At 40.1% G+C, this 16759-nt stretch overlaps 1 protein-coding gene across 3 annotated transcripts in view; it reads left to right on the top strand.

The window, feature by feature from the left end:
- Positions 1-16759, top strand: part of KDM4C (lysine demethylase 4C) — a 284733-nt gene that overhangs the window by 27831 nt on the left and 240143 nt on the right. For all 3 annotated transcript variants that reach the window (XM_089489843.1, XM_089489834.1, XM_089489853.1), the window contains exon 6: positions 6546-6739. In XM_089489843.1, the coding sequence (XP_089345969.1) occupies positions 6546-6739 (194 nt within the window). The remainder of the gene's footprint in view (positions 1-6545; positions 6740-16759) is intronic.

Below are 16759 nucleotides of genomic sequence, written 5' to 3'. Positions count from 1 at the left end.
TCTCACAGTCTTGGGTGTCTGCAGAACTCTCCTCCAGCACCACCTTTCAAATGTTGATTTTGTTCCTATCAGATTTCTTCACTGTCCAGCTTTCATAATCATACATAGAAATTGGAAATACAATGGCATGGACCAGCCCAACTTTGGCGTTCTATTATATATCTTCACACTTCAGGATCTGGTCTAGTTCCTTCATAGCTGCCGTTCCAAGTCCTAGTTTTCTTCTGAGTTCTTCACTGCAGTCCTCATTATGATTAATTAATAAGCCAAAGTATAGGAAATATTTCACTCAATGTCTTCATTATCTACTTGAAAGTTGCACAGATCATCTGTTGTCATTATTTTTGTATTTTTAACGTTCAGCTGTAACATTAAGCTGCACTTTCTTCCTTGACGTTTTTGAGCAATGGTTCCAAGTCTTTGTTACATTCTATTAGTAGTATAATGTCATCTGTATATCTTGAATTGTTGATGTTCCTTTCTCCAATTTTCATGCCTTCCTTCGTCAAAGTCTAATCCATCTTTGCATATCATATGTTCAGCATACATGTTAAACAGATCGGGTAATAAAATGCAGCCTGGCTTGAACCCCTTGCGAACTGGAAACCATTCCGTTTCTCTGTATTTTGTCTTAACAGTGGCCTCTTCTCCCAAGTAAAGGTTATGCATTAAAATAATGAAATATTGTGGTACACTCATTTCTTTAAGAGTGATCCATGTTTTCAAAATCTACCAAGTCAAAGGCTTTGCTATAATCTATAAAACACAGGCAATTTTTCTTTTGAAATTCTTTGGTGTGCTCCATTATCCAGTGTAAGTTTGTAATATAATCCCTCATGCCTCTTCCTCTTCTCAACCCATTACAAATTATTGATTTCTGCAAAGAAAGATGAACTGAATAGTTCTTTGTTAATGAAAGATTTTTTCCCCTAAGGGCTTTGCCCAGCCCAGCAGGTTTTTGTGCTTTCTCCTATACAAAACTGAGACAGCATGTGCAAACCAGCACATTTGCACCATATTCTGTTATTTGCCACTATTGAATGCTACTTTCTGCATTTTTATGCTAGTCAAAAACATATGCCTAGTATTGTTAGCAAAATCTGTTGTATTAAGATATACAAAATACGTTGTATGTGTCATGGTCATTTTGCTGTTTCTCTTTTTACCATTTTTTCACTGGTAAATTTTCATTGTTGCTTATCTATCAAGGCCAATATAGCTAGTTAACTATATTACAATCAGATAACAAGGTTTAAATCAGGAAGCATGTACAGTTGGCCCTTCTTATACACGGATTTTGTTATACACGGGGGATCTTGGAACCAAACCCCAGCGTATAACAAGGGTCCACTGTACCACTATGTTTGAAGTTCAGGCATATTTGTGTATTTATGTATCTTAATAATAACTATAATAATAATAACTTTTATTTACATCCCGCCTACTCTGATTAGGACCTTCAGGTTGCCTTATGGAGGCCCCATCAATTTCATAGGCAGGGAAAACTCAAAGACAGTTTTGCCATTCTCTTCTCTGAAATATAGCCTACAGCACCTGGTATTCCTTGACAATCTCTCATGTAAGTACTAACCAGGGCTGACCCTGCTTAGTTTCTAATGTCAGACAGGATCTGGTGCTTGTTGGGTATTTAGATCCCCACAGACATATTTATTTCTCCATAAATTCAAATATCTTGTATGTCACTTAATATCTTGTGGAGCTATTCTGCTAACATTCTTCTACCAAAAGTTACTGGTACACACCTTTCATATTCGCTTAAACCAGGAATTGTATAATTGATAACTGATGAATTAGTTAGCTTTTTTCTTTTCCCCCCACCCCTTACTCTTGCATCATGTTGGTTAGATGGAAGGCTGTGGACAAAGGCTGTCTTATTTGGTTGTCTTGCTTTTTAAAATCTTTGTACAGTGTTTAACAAGTTTTAGGCATTTCAAATAACAACAACAACAACAATAAGAAGTACTACTACTACTACTAATAAAAACAACAACAACAATAGATGTGCTAATCTATTGTTTTAAACTTCTTTTTGAATAAGAGTGAGGAAGATTTAAAAGCACGTAAGATTCAGTCTTCCCTCTTCCCCCCCCCCCCCTGCTTCTTTCATATTGTATTGATCAGGCATAAAATTGAAGGAAATAGTTTTGTAGTTATTTTAAGCTACTTAATAAAGAATATATTAATTTAGATCTTTAGAATACGAGGTTGCTTACATTTGTAGACTAGATTTTCAGTATCAAGTTCTTTCCTCCAATGCATCAAATGTAGCAGAAGGTACAGCTCTTGGCTGCTATCTTCATGTAAGTTTTTAACTGAAATTGCCTGCATGCATCTGTATGCAAGCCATTTTATTAAATGCCCCACTTACTCAGAGAACATTTCCCAGAAGGGTGAAATAGGAAAATGTATTTTGCTACAGCAAAGGCCAAAAGTAGTAAGGTTCCATGCCTTTAAATTTGCTAATAGGCATAGATAAGATACACTCCTAGTGGGTGCACTGCAATCATGCAAGGCACCACAGCAGCAGCTAAACAACCTGAAAAGTTTTTAAAATACAGATAACAAACACATATTAGTAACTATAGTAAATGCAGTCTATACACATAAGGATGCCTCTTCTACAGATTAGACTTCATTCTTTGTATATCATTGTACTACCAATACTATCATAAGCCTTTTTCATTGGCCTTTTTTTAAAAATAAGGAACTGCTATACCATTTCTTTAATGAGATCTGTAAGAGTCAACATATTCCTTGATTAGAGTGGAGTCATTATTGAGTCATAATGAAAGCTTTGGAATTAAGATATTCTACTGTGGTTTATTTATGTGTTTAAAACATTTTTATCCCAGTCTTTAGCCAAAAACGTTCCCACTGTAGTTTATGGAGAAACATTAAAAACAAGTCAGTCCGTGCTCATTGGTTGCCTGAATGTTGTTACTCCCAACTACAGCAGACCTTTGAATCAATTAAATGTATACAAGGGTTTATTTAATGATGACTCAATTAGCTTTTTTTTCTTCTTCATTTCCCATCTTTTAGTCTTTATATAGTGGGTCCATTGTAGATGGAATTAACAACAGGATTTAGACTCAAGCAATACAAGACAAAAGGTAGTGCAGATGGGGAAGAAAGAGGGTGTAAAGCAAACATAGGAGTTCTTAAAAGGTATACCTAGGTAAGAACAGTATAGGCAGAGAAAGAATCCATTGGTTTCAGCATGTCTGGTGGAATGTCCCTTGCTTATGCTGCCATATGTGCTTTGACTGAAGTTGCACAAAGAAGTATCACCTACTTCCCCCTGTATTATATTGAGCCCAGAGTGCAAAAGAATCCAGAGGATATTCAGGCATGGCTCTGTTCTCTTAGCCACTGATTAGATGCAGGGCTCTCGTGGTTCATCTGTGCATGTTCTGGCTACACATGAGCACCTGGTGAAGAGCACCTGCATATGGTTCATCTCTGCATGTTTTGGCTACACTTGAGCACCTGACAAAGAAGGAGCAGCCATACGGAAAGAGTAGAGGCTGCTCTTTCTGTATTGAGTATGCAAGAGCAGCTGGGTTGCTTGGATAATGCAGCCATGTCTGAAAGCTCTCTGGCTGCTTTTGCACATTAAGGAGGAAGGCATAGATATTGGATAGGGCTCACCTGGCGTAACAAGATTACATGTGAAAAGGATCTAGGGCCTGTTACAGACAGGCCAAAATAAAGCTGCTTTGAGTCACTTTGGAGGAATTGTATTTCAATGATGCATGCGTCCTAAGAGTCCAAAAGCCGCACCAAAGCTGCACTCCAGTCTTTAGAACTGGAGTGTGCCTTTGGTGCGGCTTTTGGACTCTTAGGACGCATGCATCATTGAAATACCATACCTCCAAAGTGACTCGAAGCAGCTTTATTTTGGCCTGTCTGTAACAGGCCTAGGAGTCCTAGAAGACCACAAGTTGAATGTGAGTCAACAGTATGATGCACCAGCTAAAAAGGCCAGTTTGATTCAAGGCTGCATTAATAGAAGTACAGTGTGCCTGCACCATACATGGGTGTGCCACACGCAGCTTTAACCTTACGTGGACGTTTAAGCCACCAGGAATATAATGGCGCATGCTGCGCCGCATACAAAAGTTGCTCCCGCATTAAAACAAATGAGGTTTGAGCATACACGGTTTCCCTCCGTGTATGGGGAGGGCCCACTGTATAGTGTCTAGGGAGGTAATGGTGCCACTCTATTCTGATTTGGTCAGGCTTCATCTGGAATACTGTGTCCAGTTCTGGGCACCACAATTCAAAAAGAATGTTGACAAGCTGGAGCATGTTCGGAGGAGGGTGACCAAAATGGTGGAGGGTCTGGAAAGCATGCCTTATGAGAGACTTAAGGAGCCTGGTCAAGAGATGGTTAAGAGGCGATATGATAGCCCTGTTCAAGTATTTGAAGGGGTGTCACATTGAGGATGGAGCAAGCTTGTTTTCTGCTGTTCCAGAGAATGGGACATGGAACAATGGATGCAAGCTACAGGAACAGAGATTCCAATAAAAAGTAGGAGGAACTTGGGGATGTAAGAGCTATTTGACAGTGGAACACACTCCCTCAGATAGTGATGGAGTGTCCTTCTTTAGAGGTCTTTAAACAGAAGCTGGATGGACATATGTCAGGGATTTTTTGATTGTGAATTCCTGCATGGTAGGGAGTTGATTGGACTGGATGGTCCTTGTGGTCTCTTCCAACTCTATGATTCTATGATTTTATAAGGTGAGACAAAGGGTGTAAGAATATTGGTAGGAGTTTAAGTCCTTTGCTTAACTAGAGAATTTTTATTTACAATAATAATAGCTTTTAATAACATATTAGCATTTTTGAAGCATTCAGTAAAGGTTCAGCAATTTTTAATTTCAGCAGTCATATTCTGTGTGCAGATAGTATTCTCAGGATGCAAGAATTGTTTTATTTCTAGAGTCTTTCTTCTAAACAAATGTAATATAGTTTTCATCTTAAACAATATAGCCTATATTTTGATCAGCTACTTACCTGTGTTTTATCTGCAGGAATGGCAGTTTATCTTTGGGATTAAATTAAGTGTATTGGGCAGTGTTTCATTGAAAGTCATGGTTAGCACACCTTGCATAGCCTGTGCTGTATTTTGGGGTTCCTATATTTCATATCTCATATCCGGAGACAGCACGTTTTTGAGTGATCAGTGACCTTTCAGGAACAATAGGTTAGGTTCCCTGGAGAAAAGGAATGTGTCTGGAGGCATGTGCACATTCAGGTAATAAGACAATAAAATATAAATGGATGTACTAATTGCGCCTTCCTTTCCCCAAATCATCTGCATTTTCTCATGCAACTGCAGAGAAAGAATCTCCTTGCATCCACAGCAGTAACCCAGCCTCCCTGCTTACCTCCTGATGTATTCCCACCCAAACTTTCCTGTTTTTGTCACACTAAAATTAAAGCTATCAACTAGTCTATAATACCATTGTCAATTCCTGACAAAGAACACCTCTTTGTTACCTGACAAGATAGCCCACTGGTTGGGGCTAGATTTTAGGTGTAAGTATGGGTTTAGAAACCTAGTCTCTGTGCACTCACAGGATACATACAGTTGTCCCAGGCTGCCCTCTGTGTATGCAGCTGTGCTGCCCTCAGACCTCCCAATCTGAGCCACTTCAGCTTTCTGTGGTCTACTCATTGAACAGGTAAATATCACCCCCTGCACACCCTTGAAACTGTTCTATCCCTTTTCCATATTTTCATTTCATATAGCTTTGGATGTTGTGTCTATGAATCGTTATTGTGTGTGTTTTATATTGTTGCTACTCATGCTTAGAGAGTGACTAAAATCTTGCATGAGGGAGAAATAGTGTAAAAGTTTGACATGCAGAATTGTGCTGTCTCCTCTTCCCCAAACCCATTTTTTACTTTCAGGAACCCTCTATGGCCACTTAATGACTAGTGAAGAACAGAAGGCACCAGAGAGGTGTCTGTCTGTTTTCCTGTAGCCAGCCACAGAACAAAAACATTCTCTGCTAAGACCTTTGCATCAGCACCAGAGATCTTGGCTAAGGATGTCATTGTATTCAGCTCTAGGGAAATACCGTAGCCAGATGCTTCTGTGTTGCCTCCTGCTCTAAAGTGGTCACTAAATGGCTGTAGAAGGGGATAGTGAAACTAATAGGTGGTTTGTTGGGGATTTTGGTTGTTGTGCAGGTCAGTAGAGAATTCTGATCTTTGCAGTGACCAAAAAAGGGACTTACAGTAGTGTAAATGAGACATAAAACACTATAAAACAGTAGCAGCTGGGCTGAGATTTTTTAAAAATAATTATATGAATATATGCCTTGTCTCCAAGATGCTCAAATTAATGATAATGGGACTATTTAGATGTACTACCTTTTCCTGAATATGAAAAGCATAAATTGAATTGCCTTTTGGTCAAAAGCTGATGTTGCACATTAGTTTTTATTTTGTTGGTCATTTATTGATCATTCATCAATTGATTGGCTGTCTTTTCATATTTTCCTTTCAGAATGTTAAGGAATGGAATATTGCTCATCTCAGTACCATATTGGATGTTGTAGAAGAAGACTGTGGAATCTCAATTGAAGGAGTAAACACTCCATATCTGTATTTTGGCATGTGGAAAACAACATTTGCATGGCACACTGAAGATATGGATCTCTACAGTATTAATTATCTTCACTTTGGAGAACCCAAATCCTGGCAAGTTAATTCCTTATGACAATTAATTTTATTAAATATTTTCCCTCTTTCTGAAGCTTAAATGAGATAAGTAGGTATTTGGTTAAATCCATTGCTATCTCTGAAGACAGAAAGAATTAGATTAAAATGTAAAACAACCAAACTCTGGTATTTGTGTGGAAGGAAGCACACCTTAAACATTAATATAATCTGTTCAAATGGAAAAGCTTAAAATATTAAACATGGAGCTCAGATAGTTCAAGGATAGAACACCTCTGTTCCATGCAAAATGGCCCCAGTCTCAATTATTGACATCCTTTGTAAAACTCTGGAGAGCTGCTGTCAGGCATTGTAGCACACGGTACTCAGCTTGTTGTACGAAAGGTCTGACTTGATAAAAGTCACAAACTACTTTTCTAATTAAGAAAGAATGATAGAATAAAATGAAATGAAAGACAGACGAATACAGAGAAGTGAATTTTTCATCCCCCTAAGAGCTTCTAGTAATTAGCCTAGAATGGATGATGTCTCTTCTATTTCTAGATATCATCCATATAGCTCAGGGTTGGAGGTGGCATTTCTCATCTAGGACACAGCAAGTCAAGGTATTGGGGAAGGAGAAATAAGAACAGCCAGATTCCCGTGTCCCATTCCTGAAACCCTCTCCTCCTCTATGAAACCTGAACGCCACTATATATATTATACAGTACTGTCAGGAGCCAGGAACAGAAGCATTCCATTTTGGGGCTAGGGATCTACAGCAATATTTTAACCTTCTAACAGGAAACTTGACTTACTGTATGTATCAGTTGGAATCTAGTAAGACTACTGAAAAAAAGCTAATGGTTTTTACATTCTCAGGACATTCTGGGTATTAAATTTGCAAAGAGACATTCTTAAACTCTCTGCCCACACCTGTACATGGTCTTGCTCTGAGCCTCCAGAATGTTGGAAGTGGGGAAAGAGATTAAAGAACTTAAAGGGGGATAGATGGCAGGAGACAAAGGGAAAACAATCTTTGGATAACAGAACAGGATAATTGCTTCAGACCATGCCTCATTATGGTTTTCAATCCCATCTGGACAGAGCCATCATAGGGAAAGATGAAAACTGACTATCTAGACTGTTAGCATGTTCCTAGAGCACTACATAAATGCTGAATGCAGTAATAAAGTAGAATTTAGAATGGAGAACACTAGAACAAACACTGTTGACCAGTATCAATTTCAAGGCTAATTACTTTTATTTAAATGGGCGAGAAAGCTATTATTTTCTGACAGTAATGGTGTACAGTACTCTAGCTTCACATCATTGGTATAACATATGCCTGGATTTTTCATTTTTAATTATATGCATTGCTTTGAAATGATGGATTTTATAAGCTGAAGTGTATTGTAATGGAAGTCAGGAAAAACAGTCTTTTTAAATAATATAGCTGGGTGTTAGGTAGTTTATATTTAAATAGTAGATTTAACCAAGGGTAGTCAAAATATAATAGTCATATTCATAATGTGGTAAGTATAAATTATTAGTTTCATATTAATAAATGTGTTTTGTTATGTTACAGTAAATGATAAACGTTGAATATCTCTTATCTGGAATCCCAAAACTTGCAGTACTCCAAATACAAAACGTTTTGGGCTACAGCACAAATAATCTAGTTATGTAACTATACTGTATCTGTGAGGCTAGAGAGAGGCAGCTGGAGGGACACCAGGATCTGTGAAATGGCAGGAATCCTCTCCTCCCTCCATTTCACAGATTCTCTCCAGCCTCATTATGCAGATGCAAATATATGTATCCCAAAATGATTCACTTCCAGCTCAGGGTTGCATGGCCTTTCTGCGTTCCGGGAACCACACAGCGGCATGTGTCCTCGTGAAATGCCATATCTGTCATACTGGTTGTGTACCTGGCAGATGGTTTATGTAGTTTATTTGCTGACAAGGCAGGTAGGTTGATGCTGGACCTGGATTCATTTAAGCCTATTAGCAGTTGTAACAAATAAAAGCTGAGGTCGGTTTTTCCCCAGTCATTGGCTATATGTGCCTGTTGGACAGCAAAGCCAGAATTGCCACTGAGTCTACAACTTCTTTTGTTATATTTTTCTATCAGGGCAAAGTGTAGCATCAAGCTGAAATTTGTGGCTGAACGAGTGACAGTGGATATGACATAGGAGGATATGTGGGGGCAGAGAGAAGGTAGCACCATGCTTTGGAAGTGGCTAGTGATTATTTTGGTTGAGGGATTCTGAGAGGTGTAGTAACAAAAAAACTTTCTCAAGTGAAATTGGCAGAAAACGCACTGTATCTTGTTCAATTTGCAGAAGTTCCCACCACACAGCAGACATTTCCATTTGCAGAAGTACCATGTTGTGTTCAGATCTTTGTAAGTTTTGTCTTTGTGGCACTTATACCATAAACATTACATGTATTGTAGAATACATCATGACAAAGTAGCCTTTGTCTCAGAAATGGCTTGAATAGGTACACTTTAATATCTAGTCCTTGTACAACCATGATAAGTCTGAATTGTCTTTCTGGTGCTTTAAGATACATTGATCTCTCTTTGTGGATATCAGGGTTTTTTCCCTCTTAATTTTTCAAGTTAAACTTAAATCTCATGAAAGCAGAAGTGAACAATAATGGCAAGTGCTGCTTACATAAAGCATAGGCAGGCTTCTGGCATGGAAATGAAACGTTTTGGGCTGACCTCCAGGGCATATCATTCTAGATTTGGAAGAGCAAACCTTTTGTCATTGAACAGTTACTGTACCCTGCAGTTAACTTGTGTTATTCCAGAAAGGTTAATCATTTTGACAGGTCCAGTTAAGAATTAAAGGAATGCTGATACTTTCTTCACAAAAGAACAATAGGTAACTGTAAATAGACATTACATACTTTTTATCTAATAGAAAGTTAACTACTCTTCCATGGGACTATAGACTGACCCTTATTCTTGACAGCTCACCTTTAGTTCATCTGTCAGCTGAATATGATTAACTTTTATTCAAGGAGCGTTATTTATGAAATGGAGACCTTTTCCTTTGAAACCAGGCTGCATATTTGTACTTTTAGCTCCTGATCTTATGAACCAGCTGTACAGAGATATATTTTGAAATGAGGTGGTAAAGGAAAGAAAGGGCCAAGCCATCTCTTTGAGTCAATGGAACTTAAAATATTACTTCTAATAGAGAATTGAACTGCTTGACCCCAACAGCATTGTAACCAAAGTGAAGCCATTGTGAAACAAAGTGAAGATACTGGCACATTTGGAGAAACTCTTAAGGTCTGCAGAAGTACAAGAAATCTTTATTAAAAAACAGCAAAGGTTCCCCAAGTGGTCCAGTGGGGGCTGAGCATCCTTATTGTGTTGCATTGAGAACTGGAAGAGGGGGAATAATGGTATCACTCAAAATGGAAGGATCCCAGTGATAAGCATCACTTTGCATTGTCTTTGATTCATTTGCTTCCCACTGACTTCATGACCTACTTCAATTAATGTTAATAGATGTTTTGCAGGAATATTTTGATCATTTATCTTGATTAATATCTTCCATGGGATCAGTTTAATACTTAGAGGAGTTTGGGGGGAAATTCCAAAGATTCTGTGCCTTTTTCACACTTGGAAACATGATTTTTTTCAATTTGATAAGAGTAGGTTTCTCAAAACGACTGGCTTATTAGTGAACAAAGTCATACTTGCGTAACTGAGCATGGGGAAAAGAAAGAAGTCTATCTCTAAAGTCATCCACTTCATGCTTTTATCATAGCAATGTATCCCAACTGTCAACACTTATTATTGATATGCTTAGCACTCAGCAGGCACTTAACATTTGAAACTAAACGCAGTTCAAATAATATCAAGCAAAAAAGAAGATTGACATTTTCACTGGTGATATTTTGGTACTCATTGTAATTTACCTACAAACTGACACTTGTCATCTGACAGTGGCTATAAGTAGTGTTAAATTCTAAGAAAAAGAAATGGTAGCTTAAGACTCCAGTGATGCATTCCAAACCCAACCTGAAATGAGCAACTGCAACTCATAATCAACATGTGTATGAGTGTGTTTTGTGGGGAGATGAGGAGAATGATTGGCTGGCAAATAATAATAATTTTTTTTAAAATAGTCATTTCCTTAGTTTCTTTCTTAAACTCAGGAAAGTTTCCATTGTTAAGAAAGATAAAATTAGGGCCAAAATAGACTGCCAGGTAAACCCGGCTTCTAGCCAGCTTGGGTGTGTGGCATCTAGACATCACACGCCTCCAAGTTGCCCAGAAGCAGTGCTGATGATTACACGCTGGCCAACTTTTGGATAACTTGGGAGTGTGGCATTCAGACACCACTCGCCCCAGAGCTGGCAAAAAGCTGGCTCTAGAGGTGTAGGGGCAGCCTTTTTCTGCCCCAAATAGGAGCAGATTTTTCTGTTCCTATTTGGGTTGACAGCTGGCCAGATTGGGGCTGCGGCATGTGGTTGCCGCGGCCCCAATCTGGCTCTCTCAGGGGTGGCATCACCCCTCCCCCTTCAGAACCACCTTTTTCACCCATTTGTTTTTGCAATATTAAAGCTAAGAATAAAAACAAGACTCAATCTTGGTTTTTAAAAGATGCATATAATAAACCTCATTGAAATCTATGAAAAAAATATTGACAAAAAACTCACCATGATATTTTTGCATCTACAGAAGGCATTTGCTAGTGTAAATTGGGGTTTCCTTCTAGAATTGTTGAAAAGAATTGAGATAGGAGATAACTTTTTGACTTGGACCCAGGCAATTTGACTTGGACCCACTCAAATAGGCAGAATTGCAGTAAATGATGAAATGACCGACCGGTTATTAACTGAAAGAGGCAGTAGACAAGGTTGCCTCCTCTCTCCTTTATTATTTAATTTAGTGTTGGAAACATTATTAATCAGACTTAGATCTAATAAACAACTGCATAGAGTAAAAATTAAAAGAACAGAACACAAAGTAAGAGCATATGTAGACAATCTTCTCTTGACACTGTTCAACCCAACTAAAGATATTGTCCTGTTGCTTGAGGAATTAGATAACTTTGCTAAAGTCTCAGGCTTAATAGCCAACAAAAATAAATCATCCATCATAACATTAAATCTTACTCAGGAGGAGATCCAAGATCTAAAAAATAGTTTCAATATGCAGATTCAAAAAAAGGTTAAACCTCTGGATATTGATGTTTTCTCTAAAAATTTGATTTATTCAAGAACAATTACAAGAAAGTTTGGATAGAAATAAAAAAAGACTTTAACAATTGGACTAATATGAATTTATCACTGTTGGGGAAGATAGCTACTGTAAAAATGAATGTTCTACCTAAGTTAATGTTTCTTTTTCAAAACATCCCAATTATTTTTAACATCAGCCCTTTTAAGACCTGGCATAGAGACGTTTCTAAATTTCTTTGGGGGGGGGGGGGCAGAACACCTAGGGTAAAAATCAAGATACTCTGGGATAAGACTACCAGGGGAGGTCTCTAGTTACCTAACTTTATATTATGACGCTGTCTGCCTTGAATGATTTTGGAATTGTTTCAAATTTGTAGAACATGAAAATTTAGAACTAGAGGGGTTTGGGCTGCGCTTCAGCTGGCATGCCTATCTCTTCTATGGAAAATACCAGGTTAATAGAGACCGCCAAAATCATTTTATAAGGAGATCACTTTTCAAAATATGGCAGAAGTACAAAACTCACCTTTGTCCCCAGATTCCTCTTTGGACCTCACTGAATGAGGCGTTGTTTAAAGGCTCAAAACCTCCAAGTGGCCATTGGCTGACATATAAAGATTTATTAGTAAAGGATTTATCCACCTCTAAGTTCAGATTTATATCCCAAAAAGAAATGGAAAATCAAGGAATATACACAGGATGGTTTTTATATAGACAGCTGCCAAGCAGATACAATCTTGATACCAAAGATCCTGGTACTGGAATTGGCAATACTGATTTCTACAAATTGTTGCAATCCAGAAAAAAATATACAATCTCTAATTTGTATGATATCCTTTTGAAGTGGGAAACTGAACAAGAGGTGGTTAAAGAAAACATGGTCAAGTGGGTCCAAGATCTAGACCAAAGTATCCCTCTGGACCAATGGGAGAAAAATTGGAATATAAGATACAAATACTCAATTTGCTCAGATTTCAAAGAAAATCTTTTCAAGATGCATACAAGATGGCATTTAACAACTGCCAAGATTGTGATAATTTATAAAAACCTCAACAACAAATGTTGAAAATTATTATTATTATTAACCTTTATTTATGAAGCGCTGTAAATTTACACAGCGCTGTACATACAATCTTTTAGTTAGACGATTCCCTGCCCTCGGGCTTACAATCTAAAAAGACATGACACAGAAGGAGAAGGGAGTGGTGGAGGGAAAGGGTAAGAGGTCCAGCAGTTCCTCTCTACCTCCAAGGCCTGGACCAAGGCAGATGGACTGGAGGGAGGGCGAGGCTTCATAATGGATGGTTAATCATTTTCCAGGGAAAATACATACTCTCAAGTAGGATAATGCATATACAGTACATAGAAATACAGGAAATGGTTCAATAAACAGGCACCACAAGAACATCAAATAGTAAGCGACAATTATGCAATGCCTGGGAACGCTTCTCTGAACAGGATGGTTTTCAACTCCGTTTTGAAGCTAGTTAAAGAAGTGATGGCTCTTGCTTGTGGGGGAAGAAGGTTCCAGGAGTGAGGAGCAGTGAGTGAAAAGGGGCGAATCCGGGATGGGGCAGAGGAGATCCTGGGCTGAGACAGCAGACCTTGACTACTAGAACGGAGGGCCCGAGTGGAAAGGTGAGGAGAAAGAAGGTCTGATAAGTAGGGAGGGACCAGTCCATGGAGGGCTTTAAACGTGGACAGCAGGAGCTTATACTGAATGCGAAAAGGGAGGGGGAGCCAGTGAAGGAATGCCAACACAGGAGAGATGTGGTCAGAGCGGTGGGTGGAAGTGATAATGCATGCGGCTGAATGCTGAACAGAGATTAAAGGACGGAGGTGAGAAAGAGGAAGCCCAGCCAGGAGGACATTACAGTAATCAAGTCGTGAGATCACTAGGGCATGGACCAGGATCTTGGCAGTAGAGGCGGAGAGATATGGTCGGATTTTGGCAATATTGTACAAAAAGAATCTACAAGCCTTGGCTGTGGTCTGGATCTGAGGGATACACGACAGAGAAGAGTCAAAGATAAAACCAAGACTGCTGGCTTGCTGGACTGGTTGAATAGAAATGTTGTCCACAGAGACAGAAAAGGAGTGTTGAAGGGTGGGCTTAGGAGGAAAGACAAGAAGCTCCGTCTTGGACATGTTGAGCTTCAATCGCCGATGGCGCATCCACTGCGAGACAGCTGTGAGGCAAGATGAGACTTGCTGTTCAAGCCTTGGAGAAAGGTCAGGGGTAGAAAGATACAACTGGGTGTCATCGGCATACAGATGGTAGGAAAAACCAAAAGAGCTGATGAGTTTACCTAAGGACAGTGTGTAGAGAGAAAACAGAAGGGGACCCAGAACAGAGCCCTGGGGGACTCCAACAGATAAGGGAACAGGAGAAGAAGTTTGACCACCTGCAACCACTGCAAAAGATCTGTCTGACAAATAAGATCTAAACCAGTCAAGAACAGAGTCTGAGAACACAAGGTCAGAGAGGATATCAAATAGAAGACAGTGATCAACGGTGTCAAAGGCTGCGGACAAATCGAGAAGGATGAGAACAGAGTAAAGGCCATTAGCCTTGGCCTGTAAAAGGTCATTCGAGATCTTGGTGAGAGCTGTCTCTGTAGAATGCCTTGGGCGGAAGCCAGACTGAAAGGGATCGAGGATGGAATTGGCTTCAAGAAACTCAAGACAGCGCGAATAGACAACCCGTTCCAAAACCTTAGAAAGAAAGGGAAGAAGAGAAATCGGACGATAGCTAGACAAGGAGGAGGTGTCAAGAGAAGGTTTTTTCAGAATTGGGGAAATGAGAGCATGTTTGAAGTCTGACGGGAAGGAGCCTGTAGAGAGAGAGTGATTGAAGATATGGAGAAGCGAGGGCAGAAAGGAGGGAGCTATAGAGATTAGAAGACGAGTAGGAATTGGATCAAGAGAGCAAGTTGCAGGTTTGGCAGAGTTCAGAAGTGTAGAGAGTTCATCCAAAGAAGCAGGAGGAAACACAGAAAATTTGTTAGGCGAAGGCGATAGAAGATTAAGAGCAGAAAAAGAATCAGGAGGGACTATCTCAGAGCTAATAGTGGTAATCTTAGAGATGAAATAGTTAGCAAAGTCATTAGAAGAGAATGATGAAGAGACAGGAGGAGAGGGAGGTTTAAGCAAAGTGTTGAAGGTGGAGAACAAACACTGCGGTCTCCTCTCATTGGCAGAGATCAATGATTTGTAATAATTCTGTTTTGCCATAGAGAGGGCCCGTGAGAAGGAAGAAAGAATAAATTTGAAATGGATAAAATCAGCCCACTCTTTGGACTTTCTCCAAAGACGTTCGGCTGCTCTAGAGCAGGACCGGAGAAACTTAATGTTGGGGGTAAGCCAGGGCTGAGGCCTAGTCTTAGAGGAAGAAGTGCGTACAGAGACAGGGGCAAAATGGTCAAGAGTTGAGGAAAGAGTGGAGTTAAATAAAGACATAGCTGAATCAGCAGAATCCGCGAGATTTAGGAAAGAGAGAGATGAAACCAGGGTCAGACCAAGATGGTTAGAGTCAACAGATTGAAGATCACGAAAATGGCGTTGAATAGTATTGCGAGGAGGAGGCGTATAAGTAAGAGCAAAGGAGATTAAATGATGATCAGATAGTGGAAAGTCAAGTGCCAGGTAGTCAGATATGGCACAGTTTGCAGCAAGAACCAGGTCAAGACAGTGACCAAGAGAATGAGTTGAAGAGTTGGAGTGTGGCTGGAGGCCAAAAGAAGCTAGCAGAGAGTTAAAGCGAGATGTTGTAGGGTTATTGGAATCATCAATGTGGATATTGAAGTCACCTAGGATCAAAGTGGGGACTGAATCTGAAAGAAAGAATGTCAGCCATGATTCAAAGTCTGAGAGGAACTGGGTGGCAGAGCCAGGAGGGCGATAAATAACTGCGACCCGGAGCTGTAGAGGAGAAAAGAGTCTAATAGGATGATACTCAAAGGAAGAGAAATGATAGCTGGGGGGAAAAGATAGAACTTGAAACTGGCAGGAGTTAGATAGCAAGATACCAACCCCTCCTCCTCGACCCTCAGGGTGGCTTGTGTGGGTGAAGGAGAGACCACCAAAAGAAAGGGCAGAGGGGGTTGTAGTATCATGGGCTGGGAGCCAGGTTTCAGTGAGAGCAAGGAGATTAAGGGATTTGGAGAGAAAAAGGTCGTGGATTGCTGTTGCTTTAGGGGCAGCAGAGCGGCAGTTCCAGAGGGAGCAGAGGAAGGGAAGCAGGGAGACAGGGAGAGGCCGAATGGGGATCAGGTTAGGAGAAATGTGGCGAGCCATGGGAAGGATGGGGTTCGCAGAGAAAAGAAAGAAGTGTAGCTGGCTCTCTAACTGAGGTGGTAAAGGAGTTTGAGGGGTTTACAATAAAAGGTCAACAATAACAACAATAACAATAATAACAAAAACAATAATAATATTGCCAGGTCAGGCCTTCTGGGAAAGAGTCCGATGCAAGCAGGAAGTTCTTCCAGGCAGCACAGGTTAAATTTGTCCTTCTTCCTGTGGGGAATTCTGGGACCAGAAGGAGAGGGAGATGGAGCCAGGTGCCTTCTGTTGGGGGGGGGGGGGAGCAGAGTTCCTTTGTTGAGGGCAGATGGGGGCCCTTCCTTCTATCCCCTCAGAGGCAAAGATGGAGCCAGGTGCCTTGTGGGAGGAGAGGAGTTCATTTGTTGAGGGCAGATGGGGGCCCTTCCTTCTATCCCCTCAGAGGCAAAGATGGAGCCAGGTGCCTTGTGGGAGGAGAGGAGTTCATTTGTTGAGGGCAGATGGGGGCCCTTCCTTCCCCCAAATGTGGGACTTTGATTGGTACCTTTATCCACATTTGATGGAAATG

This window comes from Sceloporus occidentalis, unplaced genomic scaffold (assembly GCF_023333645.1).
Source record: "Sceloporus occidentalis isolate IW3139 unplaced genomic scaffold, rSceOcc1.0.p SCAF_1, whole genome shotgun sequence".
In the NCBI taxonomy this organism is placed as follows: Eukaryota; Metazoa; Chordata; class Lepidosauria; order Squamata; family Phrynosomatidae; genus Sceloporus; species Sceloporus occidentalis.
This window is presented reverse-complemented; position numbering and strand designations above follow the sequence as displayed.